Source organism: Lagopus leucura, unplaced genomic scaffold, assembly GCF_019238085.1.
Source record: "Lagopus leucura isolate 7727_CA_CO unplaced genomic scaffold, USGS_WTPT01 Super-Scaffold_100004, whole genome shotgun sequence".
Taxonomy (NCBI): domain Eukaryota; kingdom Metazoa; phylum Chordata; class Aves; order Galliformes; family Phasianidae; genus Lagopus; species Lagopus leucura.
In genome coordinates this window covers 40,779,099-40,792,113 of record NW_024962264.1, presented here as the reverse complement: position 1 = coordinate 40,792,113, position 13,015 = coordinate 40,779,099, and the positions used below count along the sequence as shown (strand labels likewise).

The 13,015-nt window shown below is 35.8% G+C and overlaps 1 protein-coding gene across 36 annotated transcripts in view; it reads left to right on the top strand.

Moving 5' to 3' along the window:
- The window catches only part of SORBS2 (sorbin and SH3 domain containing 2), a 142,740-nt gene that overhangs the window by 72,224 nt on the left and 57,501 nt on the right, over positions 1-13,015 (top strand). For 22 of the 36 annotated variants that reach the window (XM_042871276.1, XM_042871273.1, XM_042871274.1 and 19 more), the window contains 4 exons: positions 3,925-4,017; positions 5,824-5,850; positions 6,777-6,901; positions 7,695-8,312. In XM_042871276.1, the coding sequence (XP_042727210.1) occupies positions 3,925-4,017; positions 5,824-5,850; positions 6,777-6,901; positions 7,695-8,312 (863 nt within the window). Of the gene's footprint in view, positions 1-3,924; positions 4,018-5,823; positions 5,851-6,776; positions 6,902-7,694; positions 8,313-11,260; positions 12,170-13,015 lie in introns of those variants that run through there. The other 14 variants (XM_042871294.1, XM_042871300.1, XM_042871299.1 and 11 more) reach the window with 6 other exon arrangements.

Below are 13,015 nucleotides of genomic sequence, written 5' to 3'. Positions count from 1 at the left end.
GTACATTAAAACAGATTCTTAGTGTCTATCCAAAAATGTTTTGGCTGTGTTTCACACAGATAATGCTCAATAAATGCATCTAATTTTAAAGTTGTCTGTTTCAAATAAATGAGGCATATAAAGAGCAGTTGAGAGTGAAAAAGTCTGCAGTTCTGAAAGCCCACAAATATTTTGTGATTGTTAAAATTATTAATGCAAGTCATCACGTAGACTAACATCTTAAATTCTCTGAGAGACAAAAATAGAAATTCTTGGGTCCCTGGAGAGTTCCTGAATAGACTGTTAGAAGCTATAAGCTAATAGAAGCTGTTTTGGGATCACTAAAACAAATATACAGCTTGGTTGTTCAAATGTTCTCCTACATTTTAATTTTAAAATCATTATCTGCTGCAATTTAGCAGTATGAAAGAACCAAGTTATAGTAGATGCCCCTGAGTAGTCAGTGTTAGGTTCTGTGGTAGTAGCTCAGCTTAGCACGCACAGAGGAGTTCAGGCAGATGACAGCAGGAGGAGAAGCCCAAATAATTACTTGCCAGGCTACTCCCAGCCACTTTGCAGGAGCTGTCAGTGGTACATTTCCACAAACCTAGATGAGCAGGCAGGAAGTACCCCAGATTAAGGACTTCTGAGGAATAAGCACAGTGTCTGGGCCCCTCTTAAGCCTGTGCCAGGAGAGCCTCAGCGCTGGGATCTAGGCTTGGAGCACATCAGTACAAACCACTGGGAGCAGCTCTTCAGATCAGGTTCTGAAGTAACGAGGGGTTTGCTGCATGGGAATCATTATGGGGTGCAGGGGAAGAGGCAGCTGAGAATTGCACAGGACTTAAAATTCAGTTATTTGTAGGAAGAAACAAAAAGAAAACAAAAGGGAGGAAAGGGTAAGAATGGAGAAAAGGAGAAAGAATTTGCCAAAGCAAAAGAAACTGGATGGTGAACTAATTAAAGAGAGCATGCAGAGCAAAGCTGTGGAGTGTTCTGGTACATATGCAAATATGCACATACTACAAGCTGTAGGGCAAGCTGCTTGTCACTTCCTGTCAGTGTGGGGCTCTTTCTTTTTCTCTCTTCAGAGATAAACATGCAAAACTAATCATAGTATTCAGGAGTTCATCTACGTGTTTTTTTGCTCTAAAAGATACTAGCAGAAACATGCCTCACCAGATACCTCCTGCTACTGTTTTCTCCTCCTTTTCTGCAGTACCTGCTGAGGATGCTTGTTTGTCTTTTCCTGGTTTGATGTGAGTATGGAGGGCATGCAAGAGAATATCAAGCACTGCTGGGCCTAATTTGAGCTAGACATTTTGAGCAGTGTTTTTGATTGCAAACAGTTGCCCAACTTCAAGTCTATTTCTGCTTGCAGAACTGATTCAGGTTGCTTATCGTTAAACATTAAATCAATCCCTAGGAGGCTATGGCTCTCAGACCAGAAGGATTTCTAATGTCAGAAGCTGACTATATGCATATGTGCACAAATTTTTTTATGTGTGTAAGCATTTTTTATTGATTTCATCTTCATTTATTCATTGAATAGCAACTTTGCAATATTAATTGCTTATATTTTGCAAATGAAGTGTGAAAATGATTGTTAATTCAGTCTCCTGCGCTGTTTCAGAATTCTCTGTTCTCTAGACTTAGAGCATTTTGGTGTTATTCAGACTTCAGGAATCAGTGTAAATAAAGTTAGCATTTGCTGGAAATTTGGTGGAGTTATGAAAAAGGAGTACAGGCTGAAATAAGCTTCTCAAAGTTCAGCTGTGTAAGGCCATGTAGATCTGGATCTTTTTGCAGTACCACATAGATTCTTCTGATCTTCATCCAGATGCCCTTGATTTATGGGAGCTTGGCCTGGACAAAGATAGGAAGAAGGAATCCATAAGGCACAAATATGTATTTGTCCATAATTGTTCATGTTTGATCACATATGTTGCACAACTGAAGGCAGTACGCTTGTGTGGTTGTATCTCACCTGAGCGCAAAGCAACTCTCTGCCATTATTGTGTACATGTACTGAGAATGTTATAGCAGGTATGGATTTGGAGGGGTGGCTTCTATATAGAGTGGTAAATGGTGTATGAATATGCATATAGTCTATTGCAAAGCCTCTTTTATCTATCCTGTGTGAAGCTGTCAAATCTTTTGCTAGATTATGTGTCTACTAATACAAAATTGTGACTCTGTTCAGTTACATTAGAAATGAATTTGAAGCAGAATTCGTAGAAGTTATATTGACTAAATATTTGTAGTTGGTCTCCTCCTCCTTTTCTCCTGCATTAGCTTTTCTATGCTGAAAATCAAAAAGGTAGCTCTTGAAAAATACAAATAAAGCATTAGTTTGAATTAAAAAGAAAAAGCGGCAGCTTGTATTAATGACATAAATGTGTTGCTGAAGTCTGCCCATATTCAGATAAAAACAAAAAGTCATTATCAGCAAATTGTCAAGTCTCCCTGGAATTATTTCCACTTTATGTCAGTAGGAAGAATGATACAAGAACGGAAAATGTGATTTTTGTTACCATTGCTATGCTATGTTTATGTAAGTAAATTAAAATAAATTGATAACCAATTTCTGTTTCCCAAGTCTACTACCAATAATTAATATCAGTTAATGTAATGCATTAGGCTGTTGCTGACTAAAATCATCTGAAATCATCTGGCCCTTTGCCTCCAGACTTGGAGCTGGCAGAGGCTCTTTAGAACCCCTGACACCTGGGGCAGTGACTCAGATGTTTGTCTGCATTAACAACTGCTTAATGTGTATCCTTGCTATTTTGGGGGAATGCTGGAATGAGCAAGGAAATACCTGCAGCTCACTTCTCTGGGAGATTGGTTTAAGATGTCTTCTCTGTTGCTCAAATTACCGTTATAGGAAATCCTTTCCACTAATAGGTTGTAGGCCTCCCTTAAATATAATTTTATATAACTCCCTCTTACAGGACACATGCAAAAATCATAGGGCCTCTATCAAAGTTGTAGTTTGTCAGAAGTGGTGGCCTACATGAAACTTCAGTATTATAAAATACAAAAATTAAAATAATGATTATGTTGAAGTGCAGAAAAATAGTCTGGAGAAATAATCAAGAAGGATATTTACTAACCTTTGATAATTATGAAGGAGTTTCTAAGAAAGCATGTTGTAGGAAAGCCTCCTCTTTATGAAACAAAGTTCTGCTAAAGACAGAATGACAGCCCCAAGTGAGGGAGGAAAGAAAAAAAGGAGAGCCAGTTCCAGAAGAAAGGTTTTTCATACTGCTAGTTGTTCAGACATATTTCAGATTTATATTTCAAGTCTTTCCCTTGAAGTATAGTTTGGTTCCAGACATGCATGTGTTTATCTTCCATTAAATTTAAAACAAAACAAAACAAAAAAAAACAAAAAAAAAAAAAAAAAAAAAAAAAGGGACTTCTCTCTGAATCAAAGTAATGCATGCCATCCTTAATTAGTTTGTTTTTTGTGTTTAGAGTGTCTGAAGGGCCATACAGAAGTACTTTGTCAGCTTATCAACATAGGCTTAGTTTGATGAATGGTGTCTTTCTAATGCATACAATGAAATTATTTTACAGTGCAGATTATTGATTAATATTACTCTGGAATGCTTAATCCTTTATCTTGATTACTTGTTTGTTTTTTCAATTATTGGGTATAATTAAGCAGTTTTCTAGGCAACTGGACATGTGTATTTCCATAGTGACTTTAGTATTAGGTACTTGCTTTCTTATTTTGTATGAGGTTTATTGTTTCTTAAAGCTTGTGAAAGTTTATGTATTCTGCTAATCTGTGGAACTCATGAATTTACGTGTACCTGCAGCATTTCTCTAATTGCATGTTTATTTTCTCGTATGTTTGGCGTATCTCACACTGTGATGTGTTGCATGTGCTTGCTTCCTTTGTCTGGGGCTGGTGTCTGTATTATTTTGTGCTTCCAGATAGCGGTGGTTGTGCTCGCAAACGTGCTGCAATGTCTGTCACATTAACATCTGTGAAGAGGGTTCAGAGCTCTCCAAACCTACTGGCTTCAGGTATAACAACTAACAGTAAGATACTGCTCATGAATGGCATTCTGTAGCATTACATTTGTCTACAGTATTACTCTGCAATGAGGGGAATGGTAACCATATTTTCTATTCTACTGACAGGTATTTTCCTTAGTTCTACAATGCTCTTTAGAAAGTAGTTTTTATTTTTTTCTGCCTGTATTCTTTAGTCATTGATGGAAAAAAAAAATAGAAACAGTTAGGAAGAAGTGGGGTTTTTTTGGTTTTGTTTTGTTTTGTTTTTTTTTGTAAAATTAACTTTGCCTTTGGTACATAACACAGATTTTGGGTCTCGTGTCCCCCATTGTTTTACAAAATAATACAGCATGAAGAGAGGATGTTTATTACAACTGGCTTTAGAACTGCTCCTAAAAGAATCTGTGTGCAATGGTGCAATGATCATCAGAAGCCAGAATAATTTTAAAACATTTATGAAATGTTTTCCTAAAAATGTGTGGAACAATAAAACCATAGAAAGCATTCAGTAGGGAGAGCTGCTGCTTAGCATTTTTCTGTCTGATTTCACAAGATGAAATCTTAATGGGTGTCAGCTGTCCAGATTCAAACATGAATTAAGTAGTTGTAAGTATAAATCCGTAAAGAATCTCAAGTGTTGTAGGCTAATTTATACCAATATAAACATTAAGTGTTCACAGTGAATATAATACATGAAGTTCAATGAGCATAAATTTCAGAGAGCCAGCCTGACAACCTGTAGACATCTTTCTTGGTTTTGAATTAAAACTTTTCAGCTGATCTTAAAAGAATGTATTTCTTCTGATATCAAGATTTTAAATGGTAGTAGACCTCAGTATGTATTGAAAGAAAAAAAAAAGATAGCAAATATGTATTGTTGGCTGTCTGAAATAGCAGTAATTAATTAACAACTTTTAGCACACTGTAGAACTTCTACAGTAAACATTAATTATACATAGTATACTATTTTGAGGCATAATTAAGGAAGGGATTCAGGTAACTGGGCAAAAGAATAGCTGCATACTTTACAGAGTTTCTAAACTGTGTTATGAGGAAAAAAAAAATTACTAGAGAGGTTTTATTCAAAACTAGCTTTTTAGAGACTTTCAAATACTTCTTAAATATTTCTTAAATTTATCTTATATTGATTCTCAAATATTTCTTAAGCAAGATTTGTTTATACAATTGCAAATACTCCCATAGTCCTGGAAGACACTTGGCCTTAATAGAAAGGAAACGAGGTGATGATCTGTTCATAAGAATGCATCTATATAGACAGCTGGAGATGTGAAGTGAGGGACGGGGAGGGGGACCATAGCTACGTTTTTCCCATAGGCAGCATCAGAAAGGCTCACATATGCTAGTTGCTTTCATAGGCAGATTCTTTTGCTAACTGCATCTATTGCAGGCAGTAAAAATTAATATATAGATACATAATTCTCAGTAAGATCCTTAAAATAAAACCTTGTATTCATAATGATTTTTTACTGATTGTATCAGCAGCTTAATTATTTAAATAAATTGGTGTAGCAGTATGGACCAGATGTTTTGCTGTTTTTCTGATCTGATCTCAAAAACAAGATCACTATGATGCCATTTAATTCAATACTTTTATCTGCAGAGACATGGCAACAGACCAATTAATAGAAGCATACATGTATCTCTTGGCATCATTGAATACTGAGTCACTGTGTTGTTTGGGTTTTGTTTTTTCTTTAACATAACTTATAAAATTAACTCTGTGAGCTTAGCTGCACGTTAAGACACTCCAAGCATTTATAAGACAAGCTAATATTTGTTCTTTCTTGATTTTAGGATCTGATTCTCAGTCTCCAGATTCAGGTAAATAAAACAGCAATATTTATGAATCATTGTAATATCTTGTTAACAGGATAAAATATAACAATTTTCCTTCCTTTGATTTCACCACTTCATATATATAGAATCGTTAAGGAAAGTAGCATTGAATTTGTAATAATAATGGTTGGTTAAGACCTCAAATTAAGGTCTCACTTGGGAAGCAGTATTTCCTATAACAGTGTATGTTGTCAGAAAATGAGTTGCGTGGGAGCACACAGACTGCTAATTTGTCACCTTCAGCTTCAGTGGGACTTGTTATATCATTTTTAGTCTCTTACTTAGGATTACAAGTTCCACCCACCCCACTTAGCAGCCTACTCACACAATGTGTTTCTTATCCCAGGCTCTTTCTTCAATATTTTGTCTTCAAATCAGTAACCTGTTGAGGTAGTGTAGTATCTTCCATGTATTTGGACAGTGTCCTTTTGGATGTTTAGCTCTTATAATAAAGACAAACTATGCTATGGAAAACTGAGATGGTGTTCAGATTTGAAAAGATTGGAGCAAATGATCAGGTAGTGACTTTTTTGAGCTGGGATGTTTTTTGAAATCTAGCTGTGAAGATCAAGAACCTAACCTGAAAGAATATTTCAGTCTGCTTTACACTAGGGATAAACCACCAGGATCTCAAAAGGACTCCTAAGCTGAACATCTACAGTATATAAGAACGTTGTAGGGAGCTAACAAACTGCTACGAACAGTACTGATATAAATAAGATACAAATATTTGCAAAGTTACAGCTTTAGCTCTATTCTTGGAGTCCATGGAAATATCAGCAGTAGTTCTAGTTGTGTAATAGAGAAATATTTCCATGTTTGCATACAGTTGGTTTGTTGTAATGACTGCAATATCTGGATCTAGTAATCATCAAAAAAAATGTGATTTTTTTTTTTTTTCCTCACAAAAGCTTGGAGAGCTTACAATGATGGAAGCAGAGAGACACTGAATGGAGACATTAGCAGTTCATCTCTTACAGCAAAAGGTTTTAGAAGTGTGCGGCCAAACCTACAGGACAAAAAATCACCAACTCAGGTAAAACTGAGCATACCAGATTTCATTCTTCAGCATTCGTGTGTGTGTTATTCTGGACACCATATACAGATGGGATATCCCTATGGGGAAGTTTTTTCTTCCAGATAGTGTGAATCACAGTTTTCTAGGAGTATTCCCAAACTTCAAATAATACTTATTACAATTTTACACTAAAATAAATAGTACACTGGTTATCAAAATATTGGAGGATAAAGGTTTTTTAATTATAAGATAGTATTTCTGCTTTTTTGTTTTGCTGAACAATGTGATTAGAAGGCACTTAATGTGCAAACACATTAATTTGTTCAAAAAAGAACCAACAGACCAGTGTCAGATCTGTTTCTGTAACTATTTAATTCAGAGCTTTAGGAGGTGTGTGGTATTTATGTGCATTACCTGTGACTAATAGGTTGTCATCTAAAATCATATAATTCATTTTGGAGAGTATCATGAAGGATTCCACAGTTTTAATTTTTTTTTTTTCACTGTAATAATTGTGATTTTTAAAGAAAAGAGAGACTCTTTCCTGGGGTCTGATTCCAGTTTACTCTGAGCAAATGGAACATCTAGTTTTCTAAATACAAATTGTTCAGCCCCCTACAGCAAAAGACGGTGGGAACCTGAGTTGTTCTGTTTTCCATAGTATTAACAATCTTGAGTAAATGCCTAAGGTCTTAGTTTCTTTATTTAAAGATAGAATTCAAACTACAATATATCTCCTGCTAACATTTACTTTCTTTCTGTTTCTTCTTCAATGTTATTTTGCTCTGTGTGGATGATTTTGGCAAATAAGGCACCTCTGCCACCTCCTAGAAAAGAAAGCTTTCAGAAAGCAAGAGTAACTAATCACAAGAATGCAATTAATCTCCAGACAGTAACAACTGAGCCAGCTAAACACCCTCCTACAGATACTGGCTATTACACTAACGAGAAGTCTGCCCAGAAGATAATATCTTCTCAGATATCTAACACGAATGTGTCCTATGTACAAACAATCACTAGACCGCTGACCGCTATCTCCAGTGCAGGCACAAGCGCAGTAGCTGGTATTAGTGCCACTCTCCATCAAGGCCAAACGCAGCAGTCTCAAAAGCGGAGGGTGTCTACCCTTAAATTAACCCGGACACAAGACCCAGCAAGTGGTGTTCACTGTAATATACAGCAACAGCTCAAGCCTGTTGAAGTGCCAATATTTTCACAAAGGCCTGTCTCACCTGCCTGTAACCCCATGTCTGAGATACACACAGCATCTCTTTCCATTCAGATAGCTCCCATCCCTGACAATAATGCAGAGCCTGAAATCCAAGAACATCCACCTAGTATTTCTCCAGACACTTCAAAGATGTCTTCAAAGGATGTGGGACAAAAGTCTACAGTTCTTCCTTCTTCACAGGCTGCAGAATGCCGTGTGGTATATTTAATTTTTCCATATTTTATTTTAGATAATTCATGAATCACTTAACTCTCTTTAGTTATACTTACATTATCAAAGTTAGACCTTCTGTTTTCTGGGTAAAACTACCTGTCACATGAATCAAACTAGAACTGAGCAAAACGTAGTTTTTGGGAAGTATATTGTACCCGAAAAATAAGAAAAAGAAAAGGCAACTGAGCTGGAAAGTAGACTTCCTTGTTCCTCTGTGAGAACTTTATGGAGTGCAAACGCACAATAGGAAATTAGTGAATGGTAGGTTGAGAAGTTGCATCATTAAAACACTCTGTTGACATAGTTGCTGTGGAAGGATAGCATATGGGTAGGAAATGGTTGTTGTTTTTTTCTGCAAATGCAACTCTGGCAGTTTCCTAGAGCCACCAAATAGTTTTCTAAGTGTTTTCAGCAGGGCAATCCTTGCTGTCTTCTTAGTGTCCTGTATGATTGGTTAAGTCTTTTAAGTCAACCACCTCTACAAACAAGGCAAGGCATTTCTAAATCCTTCTGTTTCCTGCAAACCCTGTGCCTATTGAGATGAAAATTCTGTACTGATCTCATTCAGGAGAAATGTGGATATCAAGAACGTAGTATAGCCAGCAGTCTCACAGAAGCAACTCTATCTTGTGTATGAAGAGATGCTATCAAGCATCGTAGTAAGTAATAATAGGAGGATCACTTTTCATGTACATGTCAAATAATCTTTTTTTTTTTCTTAAATCACCTGTGGGAGTGATTTCTCTTGGGAATGTATTTTACTATGCATCAGTGATATGAATTATGGCAAGCAGCCTGTGTGGTTCTTGTCTATTATTATTTGTTACCTTAAAGACACAAGTTTTTAAAACATCTCTAGTAATCCTGGTATTTACTGGGAAAAATATATATATATTCAAAAATCTTAATCAAATCTGCAGCATTTGACAGACAGCACTTTTCCTTATTTCTTGGTTACAGTCCTCTTAGAGTAGCTAGATCAGGTGCATACTAGGGAGGGGAAGGGATGTTAGCATTTTTTGATGAACAGTAATAAAACATGTTCAAGGATTAAAAAATAAGTTCCCATGATTGTTGGTTGCAGTGGATAAGAGTCATACTAGGCTACTGAGGAACTATAGCCTATACTGAAAGATTGCCATGTGGTTCAGGGGGCAGATAGCTAGGTCTTAGAAAAGATGGAAAAAGCTTCCTAGGGACTAGAAGAGTTAGCAGGGTTTATTACCATTCTGAAAGTTAATTAATCAGGTAAAATAGGCCTGGAAGGAATAATACAAAAGAAATATGTACTTGCAAAAAAAAAAAAACATCTATGGATAAACTTTCTTCTCTGCATTACCTAGTCACATTAAGAATTTTCTTTTTTATTTACCAGTGTACTAGGTTATCTGAGTTTGAAAACCCTTCAGATAGTTGGTAGGGATTGCTGTAGGTTTAAGCATATCTGCTTCACAGCTTTAGTCTAAGCCAGGATCCCATCACAGCATATTTGTGTTTGTCAAGTTTTGCCAACATCAGTGTGTCTACTTTGAAGTAAAATGACACAATCGTGCAAACTTGAAGCCCACTGACAGCACTGTGTCGACAAAGTAATATATCTTGTTCTTTGAAAGCATCATGCTTAATCAGGTCTTTACTGTGGAAGCCAAAATTTTCTACGTTAGCTGTAGAATAGTTGAACAATTTGTAATGTGTCAATTTTCTTCAAGTTGAAGTGGGAATTTTGATCTGAGCAAAGCTCTGTGAAATTATTGGTCAACAATTTGCAGTGCTGTTTTTGAATTAACCATTCCATCAACCACTTGAAGCACATAAGACTTGCAGTGAAATTTGTCCTTCTTGAGATTAGAGATAAAACTATTGTCAAAACTATTCTATTGAAATATGCATTATTTAGAGTACTTAAGGAAAAACAGGTTGCTTTGTCCTTGAAAAGAGCCAGTTCACTATTTAGTGTTTCCTGTTCAAGACTCACAATAAAGAAATCATGTCAGAAAGAGCAAGGCTGAGCACGATATTTTCATGGTAGCTGGGTTAGGCCCAAAAATTATAGGACAGAGACTTGCAAGCCTTTGAAAACACAAGCATTGAGAGAAGCTATCAGACTGTGGAACTGATGTGGGTGTAGCCAGTGTAACTTGAGCATTTGTATGTTTTCTTTTCACTTAAAAATAGTTGTTTGTCCTGTTCACAATGTGGTGCTTTGCATATTCTCAAATAAACCACCTTCTCTCAAACAAAAGTGGTATTACAACAGCTAACGCTTATTAAGAAAAATATCTTTTTTAACATCCAAAGTAATACTCAAATGATCCAAATGATCATAAATAAGTTATCTTTTAGCTTTTTTATTAGAATTTTAGAAGTCAAAATACAATTTGCAGTTCTTTTTATTTTAGAACTTATTTTTGTTTTACAGTGGGCTGACAAATGTCAAAAATAGTTGTGACTTACTTGACAATTCTACACTTATTTTCCTGTATTCTCAGTGTGTGGGAAGAACAATCAGAAATTTGTCAACTGGGGTTTTTTGAATAAAATAACAAAAAAATTGAGCAGATCACAGAGATCATCAAGGAACATAGCCTTCCAAGGTGCATCCATTTATTCTTTGCTTGCCTGCAGAATTCAGTTGACATCATTCCTGATGTTCAAAACTGAGATAAATTCTAAACATTGCTATGTTTATATACCATATCAGGATCCAAACATGGAGCCAGTGGGTTCTTGCAATGGAAGTGGAGAAATGCTGTGCATGTGTGGGTACATATGTGTGTATAGCACGTGTACATTCTATATGATAGCGCCAAAATACACAAAGATTCAGCCAGCTGTAAAAATGAGAGAGCCTATATGGCTCAACAAGTTCATGGAATTTTTCATTATTCTTTCATTATTCTTTAATTTCTCTTGTTATGTCTGTTCTTCTGTTTGCACTTCCTTTCATCTACTGAAACTCCAGGAGCAAGCAGAAGTGTGGTATGACTCACCAAGCGACATTTTACAAACACTCCTACTCAGAGAGGGGTTAAACCCCTTAAAAGCATGTGTGAAAAGAGGAGCATTCAAATTGCTCGATATTGTTGTGGGTTGTGTTTTTGTTGTTGTTGTTGTTTTTTAATATTACTTAAAACCTTGTGAGATCCTGCCACTTTGTGCTGTTCTGCAAATGTGAGAGAAATATCCCAATCTCTTTCAACAGAGAAATCAGTGCTTGTTAGTATGAGACAGCATAAGTTTCATTATCCACATTTCTAATAAGCAAAGATTTTTAACTCATGAAGAACTCTGAGCTGCCTCTTCTGGCATAAACACCTAATGTTTTTAATCTTCATTTTGTGCCCACGTTCATGAGTGCTATCTTGCTCTACATACCTCTCTGTAAAATTGAAGATGCAAAACATTTGTTCTGTTTTCTTGAATTCCACAGATGACTGAAGTCTTAGTTTAGCACTTATGTTATGGATAAGTAAAGGCTAAATGTTTATGAATGTATTTATTTGGCCAGCCCCATAGCTGTAGATAAATGAATCTATGAAAATAAACTTGTAATTCACTATTTTTACTGAAAAGCTTTATCTAATACAGATACTGTTTGGTAGTTCTTGATGATGTACTGAGTATTGTTGAGGGTGAGGAGACAGATTTCTGTGTGTCAGGGACAGATGGCAAGCAAAGAAAAACAAGCACATAATTTTCCTTTTCTCTTCTGTAAAACTGTTTTGCACAAGGGCTGAATCATCTCCACACATTGAGTTTAGAATAAGAGGATTAGTTAGTAAAAATGGACACAGGAATGTAACTTGCAGCATCAGTTTCAAGATTTTGACACCGTCTTAGAGGTATTTTTACCCATTTGTACAAGTGTATGAGTGTAATTTGAATGTTGATTACTAAACTCTGCTATGCATTAACAAAATGAATTTATTCACTCATCCTCCCTATCTGTGTCTTGATTGTTGAAGCAAGGCCAGTGCTTTGGTGTCATTAGTAACCTTGCACTAGTCCACAAATCTTGAATTAAAATGACAGATGATTGGTTATGAAGTTTATAGTAGGAACATCTGTCTACTTTATGTGAATCAGCTGGAAACTGAAAGTTTCAGGCCTGACATTCTAGTATTTGATAGAAGGTAAATGTTTCTGAGTACCAATTGAAAGCTCTGCTTGAGACCTTCAATTGACTTCAAGACTGTGTTGATATTTATCTCTCAGATGTTGCTCCATAGACCAAGAGAATTATGTAGTCTAATTTTTCATCATTCTAATTGATAAAATGAATTGTTCAGCCAGTAATCCACCTGATGACTTCTTCCATTTCTTGGGCTATAAAAATAACAAACTTAAACTGATGGAACTGGTCGTAAAAGATGTTTTTTTAAAATGCATTCAGCCTTGTCTTTCTCATATTCTTCACAGTCATGACAAATATGGATTTAGTAGTAGCTAAATATATCTGTTATTTAGTGTTTACCAACACTCCATGTTGAGAGAGATCAAGTTTTTTATTGTTTTGTTGTTTTGTGGGGTTTTTTTTGTTTTGTTTTGTTGTTGTTTTTTTTTTTAATACTGTTGTTTTCAGTCAACATTTCATCCACTCTGCCTCAGAGTGATGACTATCTCTATGACAGAATTCTGGAGTCAGTCAGAATATTCCAATTTTATCCTACAAAGCTGAAAATCTTCAT